Raw genomic sequence first — 25,371 nt, forward strand, 5'->3', positions numbered from 1 at the left:
TGCCAAGTTTTAACTTTTTTTTTTTTAAGCTTTACAAAATTGTATTGGTTTTGCCAAATATCAAAATGAATCCACCACAGGTATACATGTGTTCCCCATCCTGAACCCTCCTCCCTCCTCCCTCCCCATACCATCCCTCTGGGTCGTCCCAGTGCACTAGCCCCAAGCATCTAGTATCGTGCATCGAACCTGGACTGGCAACTCTTTTCTTACATGATACTTTACATGTTTCAGTGCCGCCAAGTTTTAACTTTGCTGGACAAGTCTAGTGTTTACAACATAACTTTGAATATTATAAATCCTTTAGTACTAGGAAGAGGCCAGACTTGAGTTGAGCCCAGAAGGGTGGGCTAGATGGATATTGCAGGCAGGGCTGTGGTGTGGACAGAATTGCAGAAGTGGGGATGTAAGACACATTTGGGGACAGTCTGCATTTCTCATTAAGAAAATGAGACGAAAGTAACGAGGTTGACAGTTCACAAAGAGAACTAGGCCACCAAGGAGGGAAAAAAAATCTCTTACTGAAGGGCATTTTCTCATTTCTCCCATCTTTGGTGCTTTTGGAGACCTGTCGTCTTGTCTGCTGAGACCTTGTCCCAAAAGATTGGTTAGTAACCTCTAACTTAGCACCAACTATAGGTCAGGCTCATCTCCTTCTGGGTTCTTAATTATTTTGTGGAAAATGTCAAATATACAGTATGTTAAGAGAGGAACTCTGATATCTTACTCTCTCACGTCACAGTTGGACTTAACAGGTGTTAACTTTAACACCTTTGTTACGTCACCACATTTGTTTTCCTCTGTAGACTTTTTCAGAATTATTTGAGTAAATTGCAGATACCAGAGCCTTTCACCCCTAAATACTTCAGCATGTATCTCCTAAGGACAAGATGCTCCCTTCAAAGTGGTAATACTGTTATCACACCTAAGAAAATCAGTAATTCCTTTGTGTCTACTATCCAGCCTACATTCAAATCTCAGTTGTCACCAGAATGACTTCTATAACTTCTTTTGCAATCAGGATCCCATTGAGTATTGACACTTTGTATCTGGCTGTTGTGTCTGTGTAGCCTCTTTTAATCTACTACACCCCACCTCTTTTCTTTTATGTTTTTATGATGTTGACTTTGTAAAGGGTGCAGTCATATCCTTCTAGTTTTGAATCTGAGTGTGCAGGCATTCAACATTGATTCTGTTACATTGATTCTGTTAACAGAAATGTACTGAGTAACATGCCACCTCCCCCTGACATCCCAGAAACCCCTTCATGACTCCTAGCTCAGGGGCCACACTGCTGGCCCCATGGGGTTGATGCTGATGATATCTGGCATGCTGGCTGTGGGCAGCCCTGTTCTGGGAAGAGAGTTCAAATCTGAGCTCTACCACCCCTCACTGAGGGCCTGTAGCTGGTGGTTCTTTCTCCTCTCTAAACCTCAGTTTTGCATGTCCACAACAAATGGGCTGGGCTAGGGGTCTCCCTTATCCCCTCAGCTTTGCCTCTCGACACCTTTGTGACTTGCCACCAAGTGTTTCCAGGCAGACCGCCTGCAGCTTCATGGCTCAGGGTAGGGTCAGGACACTGCTGCCTGCTCCCCTTCCCGACACCAAGAACAGAGGATTTGGAAGGGTGCACACAGCTCTCTGATGCTATAATGTGACCATACGCCCTTCCTCTCCTTTCCCCAAAGCGGAGATTCTGGAGCTGGCTGGCAACGCAGCAAGAGACAACAAGAAGGGCAGGGTCACGCCCCGGCACATCCTGCTGGCTGTGGCCAACGATGAAGAGCTGAATCAGGTATGGGGCTCTCCTCTGCCTCCCTGACCCAAACACCCCAGCAGGTGGTCTTGCGGCCCAAGAGCTGTCTGTCCAGAGGGAGGATGGTGTTTGGCTGGCTGTCAAGGGTGTGGACTGCTTGTGACTGTTAGCCACTTCCCTGCCCTCCCCCCACCCCCCATGGCAATTTTTCCCCAAGACTTTATTGGTTGGGGGTGGGGGGAATAAAGAAAGATATTTGACTCTCCTGGAAGAAAGATGGTTTGGAAACTCCACCCGAGTGAAGGAGTCTGAAGGCCTGCTCCCTGTGTGGTGAGCCAGGGTCCTGTTAGCATCCTTGTAGATGCCATGGAGGAGAGAGCTCTGCCAACCAAGAGCAGGAGCATGGGTGGGGAGGATTGACTTCTTGAAGGTCGTGGACGGGGTGGTCCGGCTCACTTTCTGCTCATTTGGTTTTCCTGCAAGCTGCTAAAAGGAGTCACCATAGCCAGTGGGGGTGTGTTACCAAACATCCATCCAGAGTTGCTAGCGAAGAAACGAGGATCCAAAGGGAAATTGGAAGCCATCATCACACCACCCCCAGCCAAAAAGGCCAAGTCTCCGTCCCAGAAGAAGCCCGTGTCTAAGAAAACGGGGGGCAAGAAAGGGGCCCGGAAATCCAAGGTGAGTATGTGATTTGGCAGGGATGTGTGAGGTGTGGGGCCAGGCAGGGGCAGGTAGGTGGGGTCACAAGGGTGCCCCTTCCTGCTGAGGGCTCATTCCCCTCTCGGGGTGGGGGCCTATGGAAACAAACGGAGTCAAGTGGCCAGAGTCTGGATGCAAGTGGGAAACTAGATTTCCCTAGGCAGAGGTCATGTGAGGAGGTGCTGGGGCAGATAGCCCCAGGCTGGAAGGGGCCGGTGCCTGCCCTTCGAGGAGATGCCCACGCCTGTGGGGAGGGACCTGTGTGTGCAGGAGCTTCCCTGTGCGAGCAACTATCAAGTCCTGCCCAGAGGTGCCGGCTGCAACGCTTGCCTTTGACACGTCAGAACTGTTGTTGTGTTGCCATGGCTTCATGTCCTCTTCCGAGCCTGTTGTAGCAGGAATGGTTCAGACAGTTAGCTCTTTGAAATGATTGCCTTGTTAGGAGGAAAATGGATGTGTTGTCTGGGCTCCTCCTGCCAGACCCAGTTTGAACTGAGACTAGGCCATAGGTGCTGATCTTGTGGGGAGCGAAACCTTCTCATGAGTGTGACCTAATGTCTTCTGGAGTAGGGCGGGCCAGCTGATCCCAAGCCAGGATCTGGCTCATCTGCCCTTTGGAGGCCCACGCCTTTAACTGGTTGTACTCAGCCGTCTGAGACTCCCGGGTAACTGGGACGCATGCTCTCTGTTCCTCCTTGCTGGGCCCTGCCTCTCTGCTGTTGTCACAGACTCCAGGACCAGGAAGCTAGGGCCAGTGCTGCTCTGCATTTAGTAAAATGGAATCTGAAGGCTGCCCTGTCCTATGGTGTTGTCTCAGGAGTCATCCTTCCGGCCCCCCAGCCAGACTAAGGAAATTCTTTGTGGCAGAAGGTGGCTTTCCTATTTTGTAAGTCATATCCCCTTGGAAATGCTGTGAGGGGTCTAATGCAGTGTCAGTGTCAGGACGTTTCTACCAGAGGCCTCACCGGAGTGAGATGGTGAGACACCTTCCCAGGACAGGTCTAGGAGCCTTGACCCAGAGCCACACACCAGCCCACGCTCCCAGCATGTCCCCTCCTCCAAGCTCGTCCAGAGATCAGGCAGGCCTTCAGCAAATGGAGGGGTACCTTCTGAGACCTCTAACCTCCCACCCACACTGTTTGTGGACTCTTTAGCTAAGGTATTAAGAGGCTATATTTTTTGTTCACCCGTCTGTATGTAGACAGTCACTTCCCTCATTCCCTCAGTTCAGTTACTGAGTCGTGTCCGACTCTTTGCGACCCCATGGACTGCAGAATGCCAGGCTTCCCTGTCCATCACCAACTCCTGGAGCTTGCTCAAACTCATGTCCATTGAGTTGGTGATGCTATCTCATCCTCTGCCATCCCCTTCTGCCTTCAGTCTTCACTTTCCTGAAAACTATAAAATCAAAATTCTTCTTGCCCACAGAGCCTCTCAACCCCACCCCACCCAACCCCGCACACCAGGCTCAGAATCACTCCCACTTCTTTGAGAGAGAAACCTAATACTGGAGAGTGTCCTATAAGTTATTTCCAGACACTGCATTCCACCCAGCTCACAAGTCCTGGAGGAGGCTTGGGGCAGGCTTGGGGCAGGCAGGGGATTTCACAGAATGCTGTTACTCATTCCTGCTAACTATAAAATTAACAGATTGAACTGGTTTTTTTTTTCCCCCTTACAACATTTGCATTTGTGGGGAGGGCAGGACAGGGCAAAGCCAGGGCATCCCGGCTTTTTTAAATGTTAAAAAAGAAAACAGAGATGCCAAGTCCATCATCTCTTGATTGTGGGCCTCAGGGAGCTGGCTGCCCACAGACCAGGGGCCAGTAGGGGCAGAGCTGCGTCCCTGCACGTAGCCTTCCTGTGCCGTGGCCAGAGTGTGGCCTTGCTCACATGGGCCACTGCTTCTTGATATTTGAGCACCTCTTCAACTCCAGTGTGTCTGGCAGTCCTGGGTTGAACCTGATTCCCTATCATCCCCAGTCTACTGCCATAGTTTTTGCCCCATGACTTTATGAACTTCACAGCCTACCAAACATTGGGAATGCTTTTTCTTTCTTTTTGGACTCGAAATACAGAGGGCGTGTGTGTGTGTGTATGTCTTTAGCTTCTAGTAGCTATATTTGGAACTCGGTGTTTCTAATAACCATATGCCAATAATCACTTGAACACTCAACTTCTCCCTTGATTACAAAAGCAGGAAGTCTGTTATGGTGGTCTGTTTTTCTTCTACACAATAAAACACATTGTCTGCTTACTGTACCAGTATTTGGCTAACATTAAACCCTGGGGGAAGCTGAAATTGGAACCGTGAACAGCTAATTTTCAAAACATTTGTTTAATGTAAATTGTGGTGTCAGCTCCCAGAAACAGCAGAGAACCCTGCATCTCCAGGTTTAAGTGGAATGTTCTGAAAATAACCTTTCCAGAGACATGCAGAAAAAGCCTTAGTTACATGCTAAAGCACTTGTAGTGAAAGGGAGTTGGTATTTTTCAAGTGTCAACACTTGAATTCCAAATCATAATTTTTCCCCCAATTCTATGTAATTGGAAGATTTTGAAAGTCTGCAGTTGTGACAGCTGAGTCAGCTATAGTGGAAACTGTTAGAGAAGGCGACACAACGCACCAGGTGCTGGGCGTCCAGGGCCCTTGCAAGTGTCTTGGGGTTTCTCCTTCTAATTGGGTGGCCTCAGGTGAGTCTGTGCCTCAGTTTACCCCCCCTAGTGAAACAGTGGGTTCCATTCCAGCCCTACAGTTTAGTGCTTTAATGAATATTTGTGTGGGTAGTGTGTGTGAATTTGGACGGTATGAAAGAGTATGTGGTAATAAAATCTCACTCACACCACAGTCCTCCCACTTCTCCCCAGAGCAGAGTTTCCATGCGCCCTTTGAGAAAGTCTAAGCACATGAAAGCATGTGGATATATAAAGCCTTCCTGATACTACTAGCTTTAAATATATATGTACACACACACATACATCTTTCAGTTCAGTTCAGTGGCTCACTCGTGTCCAACTCTTTGCGACCCCATGAACTGCAGCATGACAGGCCTCCCTGACCATCACCAACTCCCAGAGTCCACCCAAACCCATGTCCATTGAGTCAGTGATGCCGTCCAACCATCTCATCCTCTATCGTCCCCTTCTCCTCCTGCCCCCAATCCCTCCCAGCATCAGAGTCTTTTCCAATGAGTCAACTCTTCGCATGAGGCGGCCAAAGTACTGGAGTTTCAGCTTTAGCATCAGTCCTTCCAATGAACATCCAGGGCTGATCTCCTTTAGAATGGACTGGTTGGATCTCCTTGCAGTCCAAGGGACTCTCAAGAGTCTTCTCCAACACCACAGTTCAAAAGCGTCAATTCTTCGGCGCTCAGCTGTCTTCACAGTCCAACTCTCACATCCATACATGAACACTGGAAAAACCGTAGCCTTGACTAGACGGATCTTTGTTGGCAAAGTAGTATCTCTGCTTTTGAATATGCTATCTAGGTTGGTCATAACTTTCCTTCCAAGGAGTAAGCATCTTTTAATTTCATGGCTGCAGTCACCATCTGCAGTGATTTTGGAGCCCCCCAAAATAAAGTCTGACAGTGTTTCCACTGTTTCCCCATCTATTTCCCATGAAGTGATGGGACCAGATGCCAAGATCTTAGTTTTTTTAATGTTGAGCTTTAAGCCAACTTTTTCACTCTCCTCTTTCACTTTCATCAAGAGGCTCTTTAGTTCCTCTTCGCTTTCTGCCATAAGGGTAGTGTCATCTGCATATCTGAGGTTATTGATATTTCTCCCGGCAATTTGGATTCCAGCTTGTGCTTCTTCCATGCCCAGCCTAGCATTTCTCATGATGTACTCTGCATAGAAGTTAAATAAGCAGGGTGACAATATACAGCCTTGATGAACTCTTTTTCCTATTTGGAACCAGTCTGTTGTTCCATGTCCAGTTCTAACTGTTGCTTCCTGACCTGCATATAGGTTTCTCAAGAGGCAGGTCAGGGGGTCTGGTATTCCCATCTCTTTCAGAATTTTCCACAGTTTATTGTGATCCACACAGTTAAAGGCTTTGACATAGTCAATAAAGCAGAAATAGATGTTTTTCTAGAACTCTCTTGCTTTTTCGATGATCCAGCGGATGTTGGCAATTTGATCTATGGTTTGTCTGCCTTTTCTAAAACCAGCTTGAACATTTGGAAGTTCATGGTTCACGTATTGCTAAAGCCTGGCTTGAAGAATTTTGAGCATTACTTTACTAGCATGTGAGATGAGTGCAATTGTGTGGTAGTTTGAGCATTCTTTGGCACTGCCTTTCTTTGGCACTGCCTTTCTTTGGGATTGGAATGAAAACTGACCTTTTCCAGTCCTGTGGCCACTGCTGAGTTTTCCAAACTGTTGAATTTTCCAAATTTGCTGGCATATTGAGTGCAGCATTTTCACAGCATCATCTTTCAGGATTTGAAATAGCTCATCACCTCCACTAGCTTTGTTCATAGTGATGCTTTCTAAGGCCCACTTGACTTCACATTCTAGGATGTCTGGCTCTAGGTGAGTGATCACACCATTGTGATTATTCTGGGTCATGAAGATCTTTTTTGTATAGTTCTTCTGTGTATTCTTGCCACCTCTTCTTAATATCTTCTGCTTCTGTTAGGTCCATACCATCTGTTCTTTATCAAGCCCATCTTTGCATGAAATGTTCCCTTGTTATCTTTGATTTTCTTGAAGAGATCTCTAGTCTTTCACATTCTGTTGTTTTCCTCTATTTCTTTGCATTGATCGCTGAGGAAGGCTTTCTTATCTCTCCTTGCTATTCTTTGGAACTCTGCATTCAGATGCTTATATCTTTCCTTTTGTCCTTTGCTTTTCGCTTCTCTTTTATGAATCTTATTCCCCAGTGATTTGGCAGTGTGGTTTCAGTGGTTACTGGTGCCAGCTTTGTATTCCAGTTCTGATAGTTCCTGGCTGTGTGACTTTGGAAAGGTTATTTCTCTAGCATCTCAGTTTCCTCATCTGTAAACTGGAGGTATGTCACAGGGTGGTTGGGAAGCTTAACAGAGAATCCATGTGGAATGCTTGCAGCAGTGTCTGGCACACATCAACTGTTTCTCTTACTCTCTTGGCAGTTGTTGTTCATCTTGGCATGTGAGCTGCTTTAGTATCTCATGGTGTGACCCCAGTTACTGATACTGTAAACAGAACCAGTGTACCCAGTTCTCTGTGGATTGTTCCTTGTGTCCACTCGGAGAAACCGTGCCATAGTGACCATCACTGTGCCTGGGTCTCTGTGTGCAAGTCATCTGTAGGAGAAAGTCCTCCAAGTGGACTTGCTGAAGGAGACAGTGTATTTTTAACCTTGATGGCTATTACTCACATATACAGCATATTATCCCATTAAGAAATTTTGAAAGTTGCCTTACTGTTTTCCCGTTTGACACTTGAGTTGTTGAAGGAAGATGCACGCGTGTTTTCTCGTCAGCGTGTGCTTGTTCCCCTTCTTGGTAGCGAGGGTATAGCACCTCGGTGCTCAGTGAGCTGTGGTCTGGTGAGGGAGGCAGAGTCATTACAGAAGCGGGGTGGGGGTGCGTGGCTCTCTGCCCGTGGCCAAGTGCAGTGACAGCAGGGCAGTGTCGCCTTTCATAGCTGGTCAGGGGAGGCTTCTCTGGGAAGGCCACACTTGGAGGAGGAGGTATCTAGGCATTCCAGTGACAGAGAAGAGAGCTCGTGGCACAGGGCGGGAGCACGCCTGACTCCTCCCAGAGAGAAGGGGGCAGGCCTTCGTGCGGGGTCCCCAACACATCATAGAAACCTGGGGACCGTTCTCAAAACAGAACACTGAAGATTCAAAGGAAACTGTGCCTAAATCTTCTAGGTTGAGACCCCTTGTCAGAAGGTTCGCCAAGATTCACAGGATAATATTTAGGGCATCGCCAGGAAGATAATTTTTGCCAAAAATTCTGATAAAAAGTTATCTCACCTCAGATTTTTCAAATATATATCCATGCTACCACCTCAACTGAACTCCACCCTCATGTGTGAATCACTCTCCTTGATCAAGAAAATACATTTGCTCCTTTTTGCCTGGCGAAAAGCTGAAGATGATTTTGGGAGAGTGCCTCTTTCTTTTTTGAGAAATATTTTAAACTGCAAATGAGGGATGAATGTTCTGGTAAGGGATGCCAAAGAAAGGGATGGTTCTTTTGTGAAGATGCCATCCTTGCAAAATTTTGCTGACTTTTTAATGAAATTTCCAGAAATTCATACATCAGAGCAGATGAGACTTGGCCGAGATCATTAAGATCTTTTTTTGTACACTTCTGTGTATTCCTGCTACCTCTTCTGAATATCTTCTGCTTCTGTTAGGTCCATACCATTTCTGTCCTTTATTGTGCCCATCTTTGCATGAAATGTTTCCTTGGTGTCTCTAATTTTCTTGAAGAGATCTCTAGTGTTTCCCATTCTATTGTTTTCCTCTATTTCTTTGCATTGTTCACTTATCTCCCCTTGCTGTGCTTTGGGACTCTGTATTCAGATGGGTATCTCTTTCCTTTTCTCCTTTGCCCTTCACTTTTCTTCTTTTCTCAGCTATTTGTATAGTTAGTATTCATTGTCTCATATATTAAAAAGTTTTTTCTCCTGTGATAACAACTGTTAGGACCTACTCTCAGCAAATTTCCTGTGTTTCATACAGCAATGTTAACCGTAGTCCTCATGTTGGATATTACATTCCTAGTACTTATCTGATAACTGGAAGTTTGTACCTTTTGACCACTTTCCTGCAATCCCTCCTCCCCCAATCCTCTGCCCCTAGTAACAGATCTGATCTTTTTTTCCTGTGAGTTTGGTTTTCTTGTTACTATTTTTTAAGATTCCACATATAAGAGAGATTATACGGTATATATGGCATTTTAATTTCTCTGACATATTTACTTAGCAGTGCTGTCAAGGTCCATCCATTTTGTCTCGAATGGCAGAATTTCCTTCATTTTTATGACTGATTAATACTTCTTTCTGTTTATATGGGGGGTATTAACTACGCCCCCTATATATTAACTATACTATAAAGTGTGTCATACTTTATCCATCTTCCATTGATGGCCATTCTGGTTGTTTCCATGTTTCTGTATCTTGGCTATTACACGTAATGCTGCAATGAACATGGAGTGCACATGTCCTATTGCAGACAGATTGTCTACCAGCTGAGCCACCAGGGAAGCCCAAGAATACTGGAGTGGGTAGCCTGTCCTTCTCCAGCAGATCTTCTGACCCAGCAATCGAACCCATTTCTCCTACATCGCAGGTGGATTCTTTACCAGCTGAGCCACCAGGGAAGCCCTTATATCCGTTTGAGTTAGTGTTTTTGTTTCCTTTGGATGAATACTCAGAAGTGGAATTGCTGAATCATGTGGTAGTTCTATTTTTAATTTTTTGAGGAACCTCCACAATGTTTTCCAAGGTGGCTGCTCCAATTTATGTTCCCATCAACAGTGTACTAGGGTTCCCATTTCTCTACATTCTCACCAACACTTGTTATTTCCTTTCATTTTGATAATAGCCACTCTAACAGGTGTGAGGTGCTATATCACTATGGTTTTGATTTGCATTTTCCCTCATGATCAGTGATGTTGAGCACCTTTTCATGTACTGGTTGGCCATTTGTGTGTCGTCTTTGGAAAAGTGCTCTTGAGTTTTTAGTTCTTGCATTGTCAGAGTTTTTATATAGGTCCATAGGTTGCCTTTTCATTTTGTCAATTGTTTCTTTTGCTGTGTAGAAACCTTTTAGTTTAATGTAGACCTACTTATTTATGTTGCCTTTTCTTCTGGCATCAACTCCAAAATCATTGCCAATACAAATATCAAAGTGCTTACTGTCTGTTTTCCTCATGAAGTTTTATGGTTTCAACTCTTATGTTCAAGTTTTTAGTCTGTCGTGAGTTGATTTTTGTGTATAGTGTAAGATAGTGGTGCAGTTTTATTCTTTTCCATTGCTTGTTGAATTTCCCCAACAGTATTTATTGAAGACACTGTCCTTTCTCCATTGTATATTCTTGGCTCCTTTGCTGTGAATTAGTTGACCATATGTGCCGGTGTTTTTTTCTGGGCTTGTTATTCTGTTCCATTGTCTGCTTTTTGCCAGTGCCATACTGTTTTCATTACTACAGCTTTCCTATGTAGTTTGAAAATGAGAGAACATGGTGCCTCCAGATTTGTTGTTCTTTTTCAAGACTGCTTTGGATAGTTGAGGGTCCTTCATGGTTCCACACAGATTTTAAGATTGTTCTATTTCTTTTTAAAATGCCATTGGAATCTTTTTCACATTTTACTGTTTTCTTTTTTTTTTAACTGAAGTATTACTGATTTATAATATTGTTAATTTCTGCTGTAAAGCACAGTGATTCAGTTACACACACACGTTTATATATGCATTCTTTTTTTAAGAGCACATTTTTATCTTTTAAATTTTATATTGAAGTATATTTGATTTACATTGTTGTATTAGTTTTAGGTGTACAGCCAAGTTATTTTTGTTATACACATACCTGTTCTTTTATTTTTTTAATTGGGGTACAGTTGCTTTACAATTTTGTGTTCGTTTTGCTGTACAACAAAGTGAACAAACTGTGTATACATATATCCCTTCCCTCTTAGACCTCCGCCTCTCCCCACACCCCATCCATCTAGGTCACCACAGAGCACTGAGCTGAGTTCCCTGCTTGATCATTCTGACTGATGAGAAGTGATAGCTCATTGTGGTTTTGATCTGCACTTTCTGTAATAATTGGTTATGTTGAGCATCTTTTCGTGTGCCTTTTGGCCATCTGTATGGGCTTCCTAGTGGCTCAGTGGTTTAAAAAAAAAAAAAAAAAAGCTTTGCCTGCAATGCAGGAGTTTGCCTGCCAAGCAGGAAACATGGGTTCAATCTCTAGGTCAGGAAGATCACCTGGAAAAGGAAATGGCAACCTACTTCAGTATTCTTGCCTGGGAAATCCTATGGACAGAGGAGCCTGGCAGACTACAGTCCATGGGGTCACAAAAGAGTTGGCTATGACTCAGTGACTAAATGACAATAGTTGTCTTCTTTGGAGAAATGTCTGTTTAGGTCTTCTGCCCATTTTTTGATTGGGTTGTTTTTTTGTTATTGAGCTTCATGAGCTGTTTATATATTTTGGAGATTAATCTTTTGTCAGTTGCTTCATTTCCAAATATTTCATTCCATTCTGAAGGTTGTCTTTTTGTCTCATTTATGGTTATCTTTGTGCAAAAAGCTTTTACATTTAATTAGGTCCCATTTGTTTAGTTTTGTTTTTATTTTCGTTAGGAGGTAGGTAAAAAAAAAAATCTGCTGTGATTTATGTCAAAGAGTGTTCTGCATATGTTTTCCTCTGATAGTTTTATAGTGCCAGGTCTTATGTTTAGGTCTTTAATGCATTTGGAGTTTATTTTTGTGTATGCTGTTTTTGTTGTTGTTCAGTCTCTCAGTCATGTCTGACTCTTCGTGACCCCATGGACTTCCTGCTGCCCGCCAGGCTTCCTTCTTCACCATCTCCCAGAGTTTGTTGAAACTCATGTCTGTTGAGTTGATGATGCAATCCAACCATCTCATCTTCCATCCCCCACTTCTTATGCCCTCAGTCTTTCCCAGCATGAGGGTCTTTTCCAGTGAGTCGGCTCTTCACATCAGGTGGCCAAAGTACTGGAGCTTCAGCTTCACCATCAGTCTTTCCAGTGGATATTCGGAGCTGATTTCCATTAGGATTGGCTGGTTTGTTTTAATTGCTGTCCAAGGGACTCTCAAGAGTCTTCTGCAGCATCACAATTTGAAAGCATCAATTCTTAGACATTCAGTGTGGTGTTAGAGAATGTTCTCATTTCACTCTTTTACATATAGCTGTCCAGTTTTCCCAGCACTGCTTGTTGAAGAGACTGTCTTTTCTCCATTGTATATTCTTGCCTCCTTTGTCATAGATTAAGTGTGTAGCTTTATCTCTGAGCTTTCTAGTCTGTTCCATTGGTCTATATTTCTGTTTTTGTGCCAGCACCACACTGTCTTGATGACTTAGCTTTATGCTATACAAGGAGCCTGATTCCTCCAGCTCCATTTTTCTTTCTCAAGCTTGCTTTGGCTATTTGGGATCTTTTCTGTTTCCATACAAATTATAAAATTTTTTGCTCTAATTCTGTGAAAAAATGCCATTGGTAATTTGATAGGGATTGCATTGAACCTGTAGATTATTTTGGGTAGTATAGTCATTTTTGCAATATCAATTCTTCCGATACAAGAACGTGGACTATCTCACTATCTGTTTGGGTCATCTTTAATTTCTTTCATCAGTGTTTTATAGTTTTCTGAGTACAAGTTTTTACCTCCTTTGGTAGGTTTATTCCTAGGTATTTTATTCTTCTTGTTGCAATGATAAATGGGATTGTTTCCTTAATTTTTCTTTATGATCTTTTATTGTTACTGTATAAGAACAAAACATTTCTGTGCATTGATTTTGTATTCTGCAACTTTACCAAGTTCATTGATTAGCTGTAGTAGTTTCCTGGTGGCATCTTTAGGATTTTCTATGTATACTATCATGTCATTGGCAAACAATGACAGTTTTACTTCTTCAATTTGAATTCCTTTTCTTTCTTTTTCTTCTCTGATTGCTGTGGCTAGGGCTTCCAAAACTATGTTGAATAATAGTGGTGAGAGTGGACACCTTTGCCTTGTTCCTGGTCTTAGAGGAAATGGTTTCAGTTTTTCACGATTGAGACTGATGTTTGCTGTGAACTTGTTGTGTATGGACTGTATTATGTTGAAGTAGGTTTCCTCTATGCCCACTTTCTGGATTTTTTTTTTTTTTTTTTAGTCATAAATGGGTGTTGAGTTTTGTCAAAAGCTTTTTAAGCACCTATTGAGAGCATATGGTTTTTATTCTTCAGTTTGTTAATGTAGTATGTCACAGTGATTGATTTGCAGATATTGACAAATCCTTGCATCTCTGGGATAAATCCCACCTAATCATGGCATATGATCCTTTTGATGTATTGTTGGGTTGGTTTGCTAGTATTTTGTTGAGGGTTTTTGCATCTATATTCATCAGTGGTATTGGCCTGTAATTTTCTTTTTCTGTGATATCTTTGTCTGGTTTTTGGTATCAGGGTGATGGTAGCCTTGTAAAGTGAGTTTGGGAGTGTTGCTTCCTCTACAGTTTTTTGGAAGAATTTGAGGAGGATGGGTGTTAATTTTCCTCTAAATTTTTAATAAAATTCACCTGTGAAGCCATGTGGTCCTGGACTTGTGTTTGTAAGGAGTTTTTAAGTCAGAGTTTCAATTTCAGTACTTGTGATTGGTCTGTTCATATTTTCTGTTTCTTCTTGGTCCAGTCTTGGGAGATTGTACCTTTCTAAGAATAGTCCATTTCTTCTAGACTGTTTATTTTCACTGGCATATAGTTGCTTGCAATAGTCTCTCATGATTTTTTATGTTTCTGTAGTGTTTGTTGTAACTTCTTTTTCATTTCTACTTTTATTGATTTGAGTCTTCTCCCTTTTTTTCTTGATGAGTTTGGCAAAGGTTGGGATTTGATAATATCGCAAAAGCACCTCTCTACCACCTTGTTGTGGCTTCTTCTTTTCTTTGAAAATATCTTTTTTTGGTAGGTTCTATTTTTTGTCAATGTTTGCTCAGCAGTTGTGGTTTTTTTTAATTAAAAAATTTTAACAGCAATAACATTTTGTATTGGGGTCTAGCTGATTAACAGTGTTTTGGTAGTTTCAGGTGAACAGTGAAGGGACTGGGCCATACACACACATGTATCCATTCTCCCCCAGACTCCCCTCCCGTCCAGGCTGCCACATAACATTGAGCAAGTTCCATGTGCTCTACAGTAGGTTTTTGTTGGTTCTCCATTTTAAATATAGCAGCATGTACACGACCTTCCCAAAGTCTCTATCCCGTCCACCTGGCAACCATAAGTTCATTTTCGAAGTCTGTGAGTCTCTCTTCTGTTTTGTAAGTTAGTTCATTTGTATAATTTCTTTTTAGATTCCACATATAAGAGATGTCATATGATATTTCTCCTCTGTCTGACTTACTTCACTCCATATGACACTCTCTAGGTCCATCCATATTGCTGCAAATGGCATTATTTCATTGCTTTTAATAGCTGAGTAATATTCCATTGTATATATGTACCACATCTTCTTTATCCATTTCTCTGTCGATGGACATTTAGGTTGCTTCCATGTCTTGGCTGTTGTAAACCATGCTGCAGTGAACATTGGGATGCATTTATCTTTTCACACCATGTTTTTCTCTGGATATATGCCCTGGAGTGGGATTATGGTCATATGGTGGCTCTATTTTTCGTTTTTTAAGGAACGTCCATACTGTTCTCCATAGTGGCTATACCAATTTACATTGCCACCAACAATGCAGAGAAGGGTTCCCTCCTGTCCACACCCTCTGCAACATTTGTTGTTTGTGGATTTTATGATGATAGCCATTCTGACAGGTGTGAGGTGATATCTCCTTGTAGCTTTGATTTGCATTTCTCTAATAACACGATGTTGAACATCTTTTCATGTGTTTATTGGCCATTTGTATGTATTCTTTGGAGAAATGTCTATTCAGGTCTTCTGCCCATTTTTTGGTGCTATTTCATAAGCTGTTTGTAAATTTTGGAGATTAATCCCTTATCAGTCACATCCTTTGCAAATATTTTCTCCTAATCTGTGGGTTGTCTTTTTGTTTATTTTCTTTGCTATGCAAAAGCTTTTGAGTTTAAGTAGGTCTCATTTATTTATTTTTGCTTTTATTTCCATTATTCTGGGAGATGGATCAAAAAAGATGTTGCTGTGATTTATGTCAGAGAGTGTTTTGCCTATGTGTTCCTCTAGGTATTTTATACTGTCTGGTCGGACATTTAGGTCTTTAATTCATTTTGAGCTTATTTTTGTGTATGGAGTTAAGGAATGATCTAACTTCTTTACATGTGGCCATCCAGTTTTCCCTAGCACTGTTTGTTGAAGAGACTGTCTTTCCAACACTGTGTAGTCTTGCCTCCATTGTCATAGGTTCGTTGGCCATAGGTGCATGGGCTTATTTCTGAGTTTTCTGTCCTGTTCCATTGATCTATGTTTCTATTTTTGTGCCAGTACCATACTGTTTTGATGGCTGTGAGTTTGTAGTTTAGTCTGAAGTTAGGGAACCTGATTCCTATGGCTCCATTTTTCTTTTTCAAGATTGCTCTGGCTACTCAGGGTCAGGTCTCCGTACAAATTTTGAGGATTTTTTTGTTTTAGTTCTATGGAAAATGCCATTGGTAATTTGATAGGGATTGCATTGAATCTGTAGATTGCCTTGGATAGTACAGTCATTTTGACAGTATGGATTCTTCCAATCCACAAACTTGGTATATCTTTCCATCTGTTTATGTTTTCTTCAGGTTCTTTCATCAGCATCTTAGTTTTTGAAATAAAGGTCTTTTGTCTCCTTAGGTATGTTTATTCCTAGGTATTTTATTCTTTTTGATGCAGTGGTAAATGGAATTGCTTCTTGAATTTCTCTTTATGATCTTTCATTGTTAGTGTATAGGAATGCAACATATTTCTGTGTATTAATTTTGTAACCTCCAACTTTACCATATTCGTTGATGAGTTCTAGTTGTGTTCTGGTAGCATCTCTAGGGTCTTCTTTGTACAGTATGATGTCATCTGCAAACAGTGACAGTTTAACTTCTTTCCCAGTTTGGACTCCCTTTACTTCTTTTTCTTCTCTGATTGCTACAGCTTGGACGTCCAAAACTGTGTTGAAAAAAGTGGTGACAGTGCATATCCTTGTCTTGTTCCTGATATTAGAGGAAATGCTTTCAGCTTTCCAGCACTGGATATGATGCTAGCTGTAGGTCTGGCGGTTTGTCGTGTGTGCTGTGCTTAGTTGCTCAGTGTGTCCCGACTCTGTACAACCTCATGAACTATCGCCCGCCAGGCTCCTCTGTCCATGGGGATTCTCCAGGTAACTGGCCTTTGTTATGTTGAGGTATGTGCACTCTATGCCCACTTTCTGGAGAGTTTCTTTTTATCATAAACGGGTGCTGAATTTTGTCAAAAATTTTTTCTGTGTCTTTGAAATGATCATATCCAATTTGTTGATACGGTGTATCCCATTGATTGATTTGTAGATGTTGAAAAATCTTTGCATCCTAGGGTTGAATCCCACTTGATCATAGTGTATGATCTTTTTAATGTATTGTTGGATACAGATTGCTGGTATTTTGTTGAGAATTTTTACATCTATGTTCATCAGTGATATTGGCCTGTAATTTTCTTTTTTTGTGGTATCTTTGTCTGGTTTTAGGATAAGGGTGATGGTGGCCTCATAAAATGAGTTGGGAAGTTTTCTTCCTCTGTGACTTTTTGGGACAGTTTCCGAAGGATAGGTGTTAACTCTTCTCTAAATATTTGATAAAATTCGCCTGTGAAGCAGTCAGGTCATGGACTTTCATTTGCTGGGAGGTTTTTAATTATGGTTTCAATTTCAGTGATTGTGATTGGTCTGTTCATATTTTCTATCTCCTCCTGGTTCAGTCTTGGGAGATTGTACCTTTCTAAGAATAGTCCCATTTCTTCTAGATTGTTTATTTTCACTGGCATATAGTTGCTTGCAATAGTCTCTTACAATTTTTTATATTTCTGTAGTGTTTGTTGTAACTTCTTTTCCATTTCTACTTTTATTGATTTGAGTCTTCTCCCTTTTTTTCTTGCTGAGTCTGGCTAAAGGTTGGGATTTGATAATATCACAAAAGCACCTCTCCTACCATCTTGTTGTGGCTTCTTCTTTTCTTTGAAAATACCTTTTTTGTTGGATTCTAGTATTTTTTGTCACTGGTTGCTCAACAGTTTTGATTCTGATGTTTTCATGAGAGGAGGTGAGCTCAGGCCCTTCTATTCCACCATCTCGCAGAGATCTCTCTCCATTGGAATTTTGATAGGAATTGTAATGGATCTGTCAATTACTTTGGGTAGTATGAACATTTTAATGGTATTAATTTTTCCAATCCTTGAGCATAGAATATCTTTCCATTTATTTGTGTGTTTAATTTCTTTCATCAATGTCTTATGGTTTTCACTGTGCAGGACTTTCACCTTCTTGTTTAAGAATAATCCTTGGTATTTTTTTTCCTTTTAATGTGGTCGTAAATTGTTTTCTTAATTTCTGTTTATGATAGCTCATTATCAGTGTATGTTTGGAAACACTGCAGAACACCATGTATTGATTTTTTTTGTCCTGCAACTTTACTGAATTCATTTATTCTTTTTTTTTTTTTTTTTGGTGGAGACTTTAGAGCTTTTTGTGTATAATATCATGTCATGTTCAAATAGTGACAATTTTACTTCTTTCTTTCTGAGTTGGATACCTTTTCTTTTCTTGCCTGATTGCTTGTGGCTAGAACTTCCAATACTACATTGAGTAGAAGTGTCAAGAGTGTGCATCCTTGTTGTGTTCCTAATCTTAGAGGAAAAGCTGTCAGCTTTTCACCATTGAATCTGATATTAGCTATGGGCTTGGCATATATGATCTGTATTATGTTGGGGTATGCTTCTTCTGTACTTACTTTGCTGAGGGTTTTTCATCACAAATAGATGTTGAAGTTTTTCAGTTGCTTTTTCTGTATCTATTGATGTGATCATGAGTTTTATCCTTCATTTGTTGATATGGTGTATCACACTGATAGATTTGCAGATGTTGGACCATTTTTCTATCCCTGAAGTAAGCTCCACTTGATCATGGTGTATTATCTTTTTAATGTATTGTTGAATTCAATTTGCTAATATTTTGGTGAGCATTTCTTATCTGTGTACATTAGGGGTATTGGCCTTTAATTTTCTTTTGGTGTCCTTGTTTTGGTAGGATAATGCTCTGTCTCCTTTATACTTTAATAAAACTTTATTATACAAAAGCTCTGAGCGATCAAGTCTCATCTCTGGCCCTGGATTGAATTCTTCTCCTCTGGAGGCCAAGAATCCCGGCATCTTTGCATGGTTCAGCAACAACCTTTCAGTAGCTTGATAGGGATTGTGTTGAATCTATAGATTGCTTTGGGTAGTATACTAATTTTCACTATATTGATTTTTCCAATCCACGAACATGGTATATTTCTCCATCTATTTGTGTCATCTTTGATTTCTTTCATCAGTGTTTTATAGTTTTCAATATATAGGTCTTTTGTTTCTTTGGGTAAATTTATTCCTAAGTGTTTTATTCTTTTCATTGCAGCGGTGAATGGGATTATTTCTTTTGATTTTCTGGAAGGAAGATCTGTCCATTGATGAAAATAGGATATAAAGTCTCCTATTATAATTGTGTTGCTGTCTGTTTCTTCCTTTAGGTCTGTTAATATTTGTTTTATAAATTTATTTGCTCCTATGTTAGGTGTATAAATATTTACACATATTATATCCTCTTGTTGGGTTGACTTGTTTATCATTATGCAATGTCATTCATTGTCTGTTGTTTTAAAGTCTATTTTGTCCCATAGAAGTATAGCTACCTCGGCTTTCTATTGATTTTTGTTTGCATGGAAAATGTGTTTCCATCCCTTTACTTTCAGTCTGTGTATATTCCTACATCTGAAATGGGTCTCTTGTAGGCAGCATGTCAATGGGTGTTATGTATTCATCCACTCAGCCACTCATTGTCTTTTGATTGTAGAATTGAGTACATTTACATTTTAAGTAACTATTGATAGGTATGTACTTATTTCCATTTTAATTGTTTTTGTCTGTTTTGTAGTCCCTCTGTTCCTTTATTTTCATGTTTTCTTCCTTTGTGGTTTGATGATTTTCTTTAGTAGTATGCTTACATTTCTTTCTTTTTGCGTATCTGCTGCTGCTGCTAAGTCACTTCAGTCATGTCCGACTCTGTGTGACCCCATAGACAGCAGCCTACCAGGCTCCCCTGTCCCTGGGATTCTCCAGGCAAGAACACCAGAGTGGGTTGCCATTTCCTTCTCCAACGCGTGAAAGTGAAAAGTGAAAGGGAAGTCACCCAGTCGTGTCCGACTTTTAGCGACCCCATGGACTGCAGCCCACCAGGCTCCTCCATCCATGGGATTTTCCAGGCAAGAGTACTGGAGTGGGGTGCCATTGCCTTCTCTTATGGGCTTATTCTTTACCTTGAGTCTTATGTATAACAACATAACAGTCTATTTAAAATTGATAACAAGTTTGATCCCATTCAGAAGCTCTACACTTTTACTCTTCCCTCCATGTTACATTTCTTTGCTTGTGTGTGCTTGCATGCGTGCTAAGTTGCCTCAGTCGTGTCCAACTCTTTGCGACCCTGTGGACTCCTCTGTCCATGCCAGGTTCCTCTGTCCATGGGATTCTTCAGGCAAGAATACTGGAGTGGGTTGCCGTACCTTCTTCCGGGGATCTTCCCAACCCAGGGATAGAACCCACGTCTCTTGTGTCTCCTGCATTGGCAGGCAGATTCTTTTCCACTAGCACCATCTGGGAAGCCTCTTCTTGCGTATGTCCTTAACTAATTATTGTAGTTAGTTATTTTTAGTACTTTTAACTTTTATGCTAGCTTTATAAGTTAATAATCTACCGCCTTTGCTATGTATTTGTAAATCTTTACCAGTGACACATACTTTTGTAGATTTTCCTGTTGGTAAATTAGTGCCCTTTCCATTGAGCTTAAAGAAGTCTTTATTATTTCTTGTAAGGTGAGTTTAGTGGTGATGAACTCCTTTAGCTTTTGCTTCTCTGGAGAACTGTTATCTGTATTCTTCACTTTTCAAGTAGAACTTTGCTGGGTGGAGTATTCTTAGTGGGAAGTTTTTTTTTTTTTTTTAAACTTTTAGCACTTAGGAAAATCAAGGCATTTCCTTCTGGCCTGCAAAGTTTTAGCTGAAAAATCTGCTGATAATCTTATGGGTTTTTTTGGGTAACAAGTTGTTTTTTCTTGCTGTTTTAAAGATTCTCTCCTTATCTTTAACTTTTGCCACTTTAACTATAATGTGTCTTGGCATGGATTTCTTTGCATTCATCTTATTTGGAATTCTTTCAGGTTCCCAGCAGGATTTTCTTTTTTATGGCTAAATAATATTCCATTGTATGTATGTGTTTGCACATTTTCCTTATCCATTTATTTGTTGATGGGCACTTATGTTGTTCCCGTGTCTTGGCTATTGTAAATAATGCTCCAGTGAACATGGGGTGCAGATATCTCCTCATAAAATGTTTTCATTTCCTTTGAATACATTCCCAGAAGTAGAATTGCTATAGCACATGGTAGTTCTATTTTTTATTTCTTGAAGAATCTTTATATTTTTTTTTTCCGTAGTGACTGGACCAATTTACAGTATGGGGCAACAGCTTTAGTGCAGATGACCATATGCAAATGAATGCTTGCTGAAAATTACCAGTTTTAATTACCACAGGCTAAGCTTTGTAACCTGACTGCATAGGTAGCTGCTGGCTTGTATGAGGATCACAGGGAGCCTTTCAGGCCCCTCCTCCCAGTAAAACCAGTTCCAATTCCCAGATGCCTGAAATTCTATCATTTAGGGCTTTCTGATCTCTTAAAATTCATGTATCCTTGGACAGAAGCAGTAAATCTTTGTCTACTTATCAACTGCACTCCATTCCCAAGCATTTACTGAATATCTCCTGTATGAGTGGTGGTCACTGGGTAGACCATTGGCTTTAACAGTTTTTTGCTCGCATACTTCCTAAAGCAGTTTTGAAAATCTTCATATCTCATACATCTAAAATTTGACAACTAAACTTCTCATACTAATAAATTTAAATATCTATAAAGGGCATAATTTTGATATAAATACTGAAATTTAAAAAGAAAGCTCTTTCATCACTCCTTTAAATGTATCCAAGTAAATCTAATTACTGTGATGGTTTGATATACCATAAAATACACAAGCAGGCTCTTTTTTAACAGTTGGAAAATCTGCATCATTTTTCTCCTTTGAACCCTTGTTTCCCTTCCCTTTCTCCAGAAAATGTTATCCTAACATAATACATTTTTCTTTGCTTGTACTGTGTTAGTGATTTGCACAACAAAAATAATTAACATAAATTTAAATTCGTTTTGAAAAAATTTCCTGTGATCTTAAAAGCACTAAATGTTATGGTTTGCACAGGACTGGATAGTTATCATCTTTATTAATAATACACAGTTGATCAAGCTGATAAATACTCGACACATTTTAACTATTGAGAAAGTAAAAGTATCATGTCATAGGATTGATTCAAGGAGATAGTTTTTTTCAATTAACTTAAGTACCCTAAGATGAACATTGCTTATTGTAAAAATGAATCATCATCCTATATTTTTATACTTATAGGTACAGTGCCTGGAAAGTCTTGCTCACAAAAATAATTAAATGGGAATGGAAAGGATTTTGTTATAGCAACATCACTCAATCCTCTGAACTCTTTCTGAGTTACATGCCAACAATCACATAGTAATCTGTCATCACTTTGTTTTAATGTTTTATTTTAGAATTGTTTTAGATTTATAGAAGTTACAAAGCGCGTATAGAGAATTTCTGAATATCCCTCACCTAGTCTCACTGTTGTTAACATCTTCCATAACCCTGTACATTCATCACAACTGAGAAACCTGCACTGGTACTCTACTATTAATTAAGCTCCATCAGTCCTTTCTTTAATGATGAATCAGCTGCTAACTCAGTTTGGTATTTCTTCAGTTTTGTTGAAAGCACAGAATTAGAAACATCTGACTTGTGAAAGGATTTGTCATCCAGCCTTTGCCTTTCTTGTTTCCTGGAAAGTATATCAAAAAAGGCTTTACTAAGACTTACTATGTAATTGTTGATTATACGTGTTTCTCTTTTACTTGTCAAATTTGATACACTCAAATTGTTAGGAGAACCAGAATAGCGATAATTTTAATAGATCTTTGCTAATACCATGTTTCTTAATAAAATGCTTTCTGTCTTATCATTTATATAAACACCTTGGAGCATCAAATTTAGCTCATTTAATTTATAGAAAATATTCCAGGTTAGCCATGTAACCTAAATGCGAAACCAGTCCTTATTTTTAAAGTACTTAGTAAAACTAGACCTTACTTTTCAATGTCAGTAAAAAATGTTAATATGTTAATGAATTTGAGTATTAAAAGGGCAAATGGATAGGGCACGGGCCTTGCCCTGAATTTACTGTCCAGATCCTTCCTTCAGGAAGGCATAGCCATTTATATTTCTCACCCCCTACTTTCTTGATTTGCTTCCATTAGACCATCCTTCAGGAGTGATGTCCTTTTTGATAATAATTGGGGGAAGAAAAAAAAGTGAAGTACCTTAAACAAAAATTGCCATTGTGCTCACCTTGCTCACTCGACAATATATCTGAATATAAAATAAATCCCCAAATGAGCCAAAATATCCGTTTCTAATCCATGCCTCATCCTTAAGAGAAATGAAAGACTGAGAAAGGCACATACCCCTACTGGAAGGGTGGTGCGCCACACAGTATCCACTCTTGGGAACTGAGAAGTGGCTGTGAGGGGAGGCCCAGCATGAAGCTTTGATTGCTGCTTAGATCACTCTTAGGACTGATCCATTTCAGGAAGAGGTAAATACTTGATGAAGCTGAGGATCTGGAGAGTAATTAAACCTCTCTACACAACATACCCTTGCAAGGCTCTTGGAAACCCCAGGGTGTACATCCTTCAATGTGAATGACACCAGAAAGAGGCCCAGGAGCCTGCCAAGATTCATGCCCACTGCTGGGGATTGGAGCATTTCAAGGGGGCAGATCAGCTCACCAACAGCCCCCATATGGAGGCTTCTCCAAGGCGGGTCTTAGTGAAAGAAAGTGGGAGAATCTTACCTCATGAGCTGGGGAGGCTTGGAGGGTGATGGTCCTTGGTCTGCTTTTTTGGCTCTTTGACAACTAAGTACCCAGAGTAGTTTGTTTTTTCCTCTCAGATGTGAATATTGTACAGGCATCTAGAAAGTGAAGACCCTGAATTAAGAGACATTTACTTGGTCTACAGTTATACAAGTGTTTCTGTTGTAAATTATCACTGTGAAGTTTTGCCTTTAAGTAGCTTTTTTTTTTTTTTTAAGATTCTGAAGTGATGAAAATACAATGTAGCACTCTGTATGGAATGCTTGGGCTTGAATGCAGGCCTGCAGCCCCCAAATGCTGAGAGCTGGTAGTGGTTTAGTTTTCTGTTTTCTCTTGAGTATTATGGGCGAGGCTTTCTTTTCACCTGTCTGTTGGAAAAGCCCAGATTCACAGGGCCTCCACCTGTGCGGGACTCATACTGACTCTTCTGTTTGTGTAAGAAGAAGCAGGGAGAAGTCAGCAAGGCCGCCAGCGCCGACAGCACGACCGAGGGCACACCAGCCGACGGCTTCACCGTGCTCTCCACCAAGAGCCTCTTCCTCGGCCAGAAGGTAGGCCAGCGCTCTCCCCAGTCTGCTCACGTGCCCTGGGACTGAAGGGTGCCTCTCCCAGCAGAAAACCTGCCTGCGGACCACTTCTGGCCTTGTGGGCTGGCAGAGAGAGTAGGGGCGGGCAGCTTTAGGAACCAACTCGGGGAGGGCTGGGCCAGGTGCTGAGGGGAGATTGGCAGGTGGGGAGAGGAGATGTGGTGAAGAAGAGGGACAGGAGCTCCTGTGGGGCTGGAGACACCCTGGGCTCGGTCTGTGGAAGGAGCTGCGTACATGGGAGGACCTGGCCATCCTATAATCTTGGCCAGAAAGTAAAACCAGGGCCTGGAAAGAGAAAGATCTAGCTGGCAGCCCAGGCATTCTGGTGGATACTGGAGGTGGAGCCTTGATCCAGGGGCCGAGATTGTTGCTAGACACACCGTGCCACCTGAGGAGTCCTCAAGCCAGTTGGTTGTTTGTTTTCACCGTGGGCAGTGTGTTTTCAGCTGCCCCAGTGGTGCAAATTTGCCAGGACACTACATGGTTTTGTAACAGATGATTCACTTTTGTTGAAAATAAAAATGATGCAAAGGCTTTTAAGACCTCAGAAGGAGGGTTAAATTTCTCTGTTAACACCAAAAAAGGGGGTGGAGAGACAGTGGGAATTACTTGGCTGATTTTTTTTTTTTTTAATCCTACATTAAAAAGTATTAAAGGCATGGATTTGAACTTCCACGTAAATTGCATTTAGTTTGAATGTGGTAAACAACTTGGTCCTGAAGCTGCATCATTTTTAAAAGCTCACCGTCAGTTTTCTTTTGCATCTCAGTGACACAGTCCTCCTGCTCACTTCATTGCAAGCCTCCTCCTCCTCCTCCCGCTTCCTGTCACTAATTGCACTCAGGCTCTCATGATGCAATTCCTGTGGTGGACTCTGTGTTCCAGCAAATAACCATTACAGTGTACATTTTATAACCATTGTCTGTATTTTGTATGCATTTTTCAAAGGGAAAATATACGCAGCACTAGTTGTCATCTTAAGGTCTGGGGCTTTGAAAGTGTGTGTAAAATATTTTTTATTGATAAAATTTCAGCACAGCAGTGAAGGCAACCACCTGGGTTTACTTTCACCCTTTAACCTGTCCTTTGGGTAATATATTGAAAGTTAATGTGACCTGTCACCCAGATTGCTTTCGTTTGAACTAAAGTGTGAAAACGCTCTGCAATTTAAGGACTAGCTCCAGTGTGCTTTAGATCCCCAATGCTATTAGCCGGGACTTGGAAGCCTGTTCAACAGGTACAACAGTTCAGCCCAGGGGCCACCCTCTCCCTCACTCCTTCCCCTGCCCCACCCTTGGGTGCCTCTCCCTTCCCTGTGTTCTTCTTGCTCTCTCCTGCTGTTTACTCCAAAACCAGCCTCAGATCGGAACTCTTCGCACCCCCTTGCAGGATCCCTACAGTGGCAGTACTTGGCCATACGGCACCTGTGTACACATAAAAATG

At 41.2% G+C, this 25,371-nt stretch overlaps 1 protein-coding gene across 1 annotated transcript in view; it reads left to right on the forward strand.

The window, feature by feature from the left end:
* The window catches only part of LOC104991931 (core histone macro-H2A.1), a 128,630-nt gene that overhangs the window by 79,016 nt on the left and 24,243 nt on the right, over window positions 1-25,371 (forward strand). The window contains exons 3-5 of the mRNA XM_010844624.1: window positions 1,689-1,795; window positions 2,240-2,437; window positions 23,782-23,892. Coding sequence (XP_010842926.1) covers window positions 1,689-1,795; window positions 2,240-2,437; window positions 23,782-23,892 — 416 coding nt within the window. The remainder of the gene's footprint in view (window positions 1-1,688; window positions 1,796-2,239; window positions 2,438-23,781; window positions 23,893-25,371) is intronic.

The sequence above is a fragment of the Bison bison genome, unplaced genomic scaffold, assembly GCF_000754665.1.
Source record: "Bison bison bison isolate TAMUID 2011002044 unplaced genomic scaffold, Bison_UMD1.0 scf7180017864203, whole genome shotgun sequence".
Taxonomy (NCBI): Eukaryota; Metazoa; Chordata; class Mammalia; order Artiodactyla; family Bovidae; genus Bison; species Bison bison.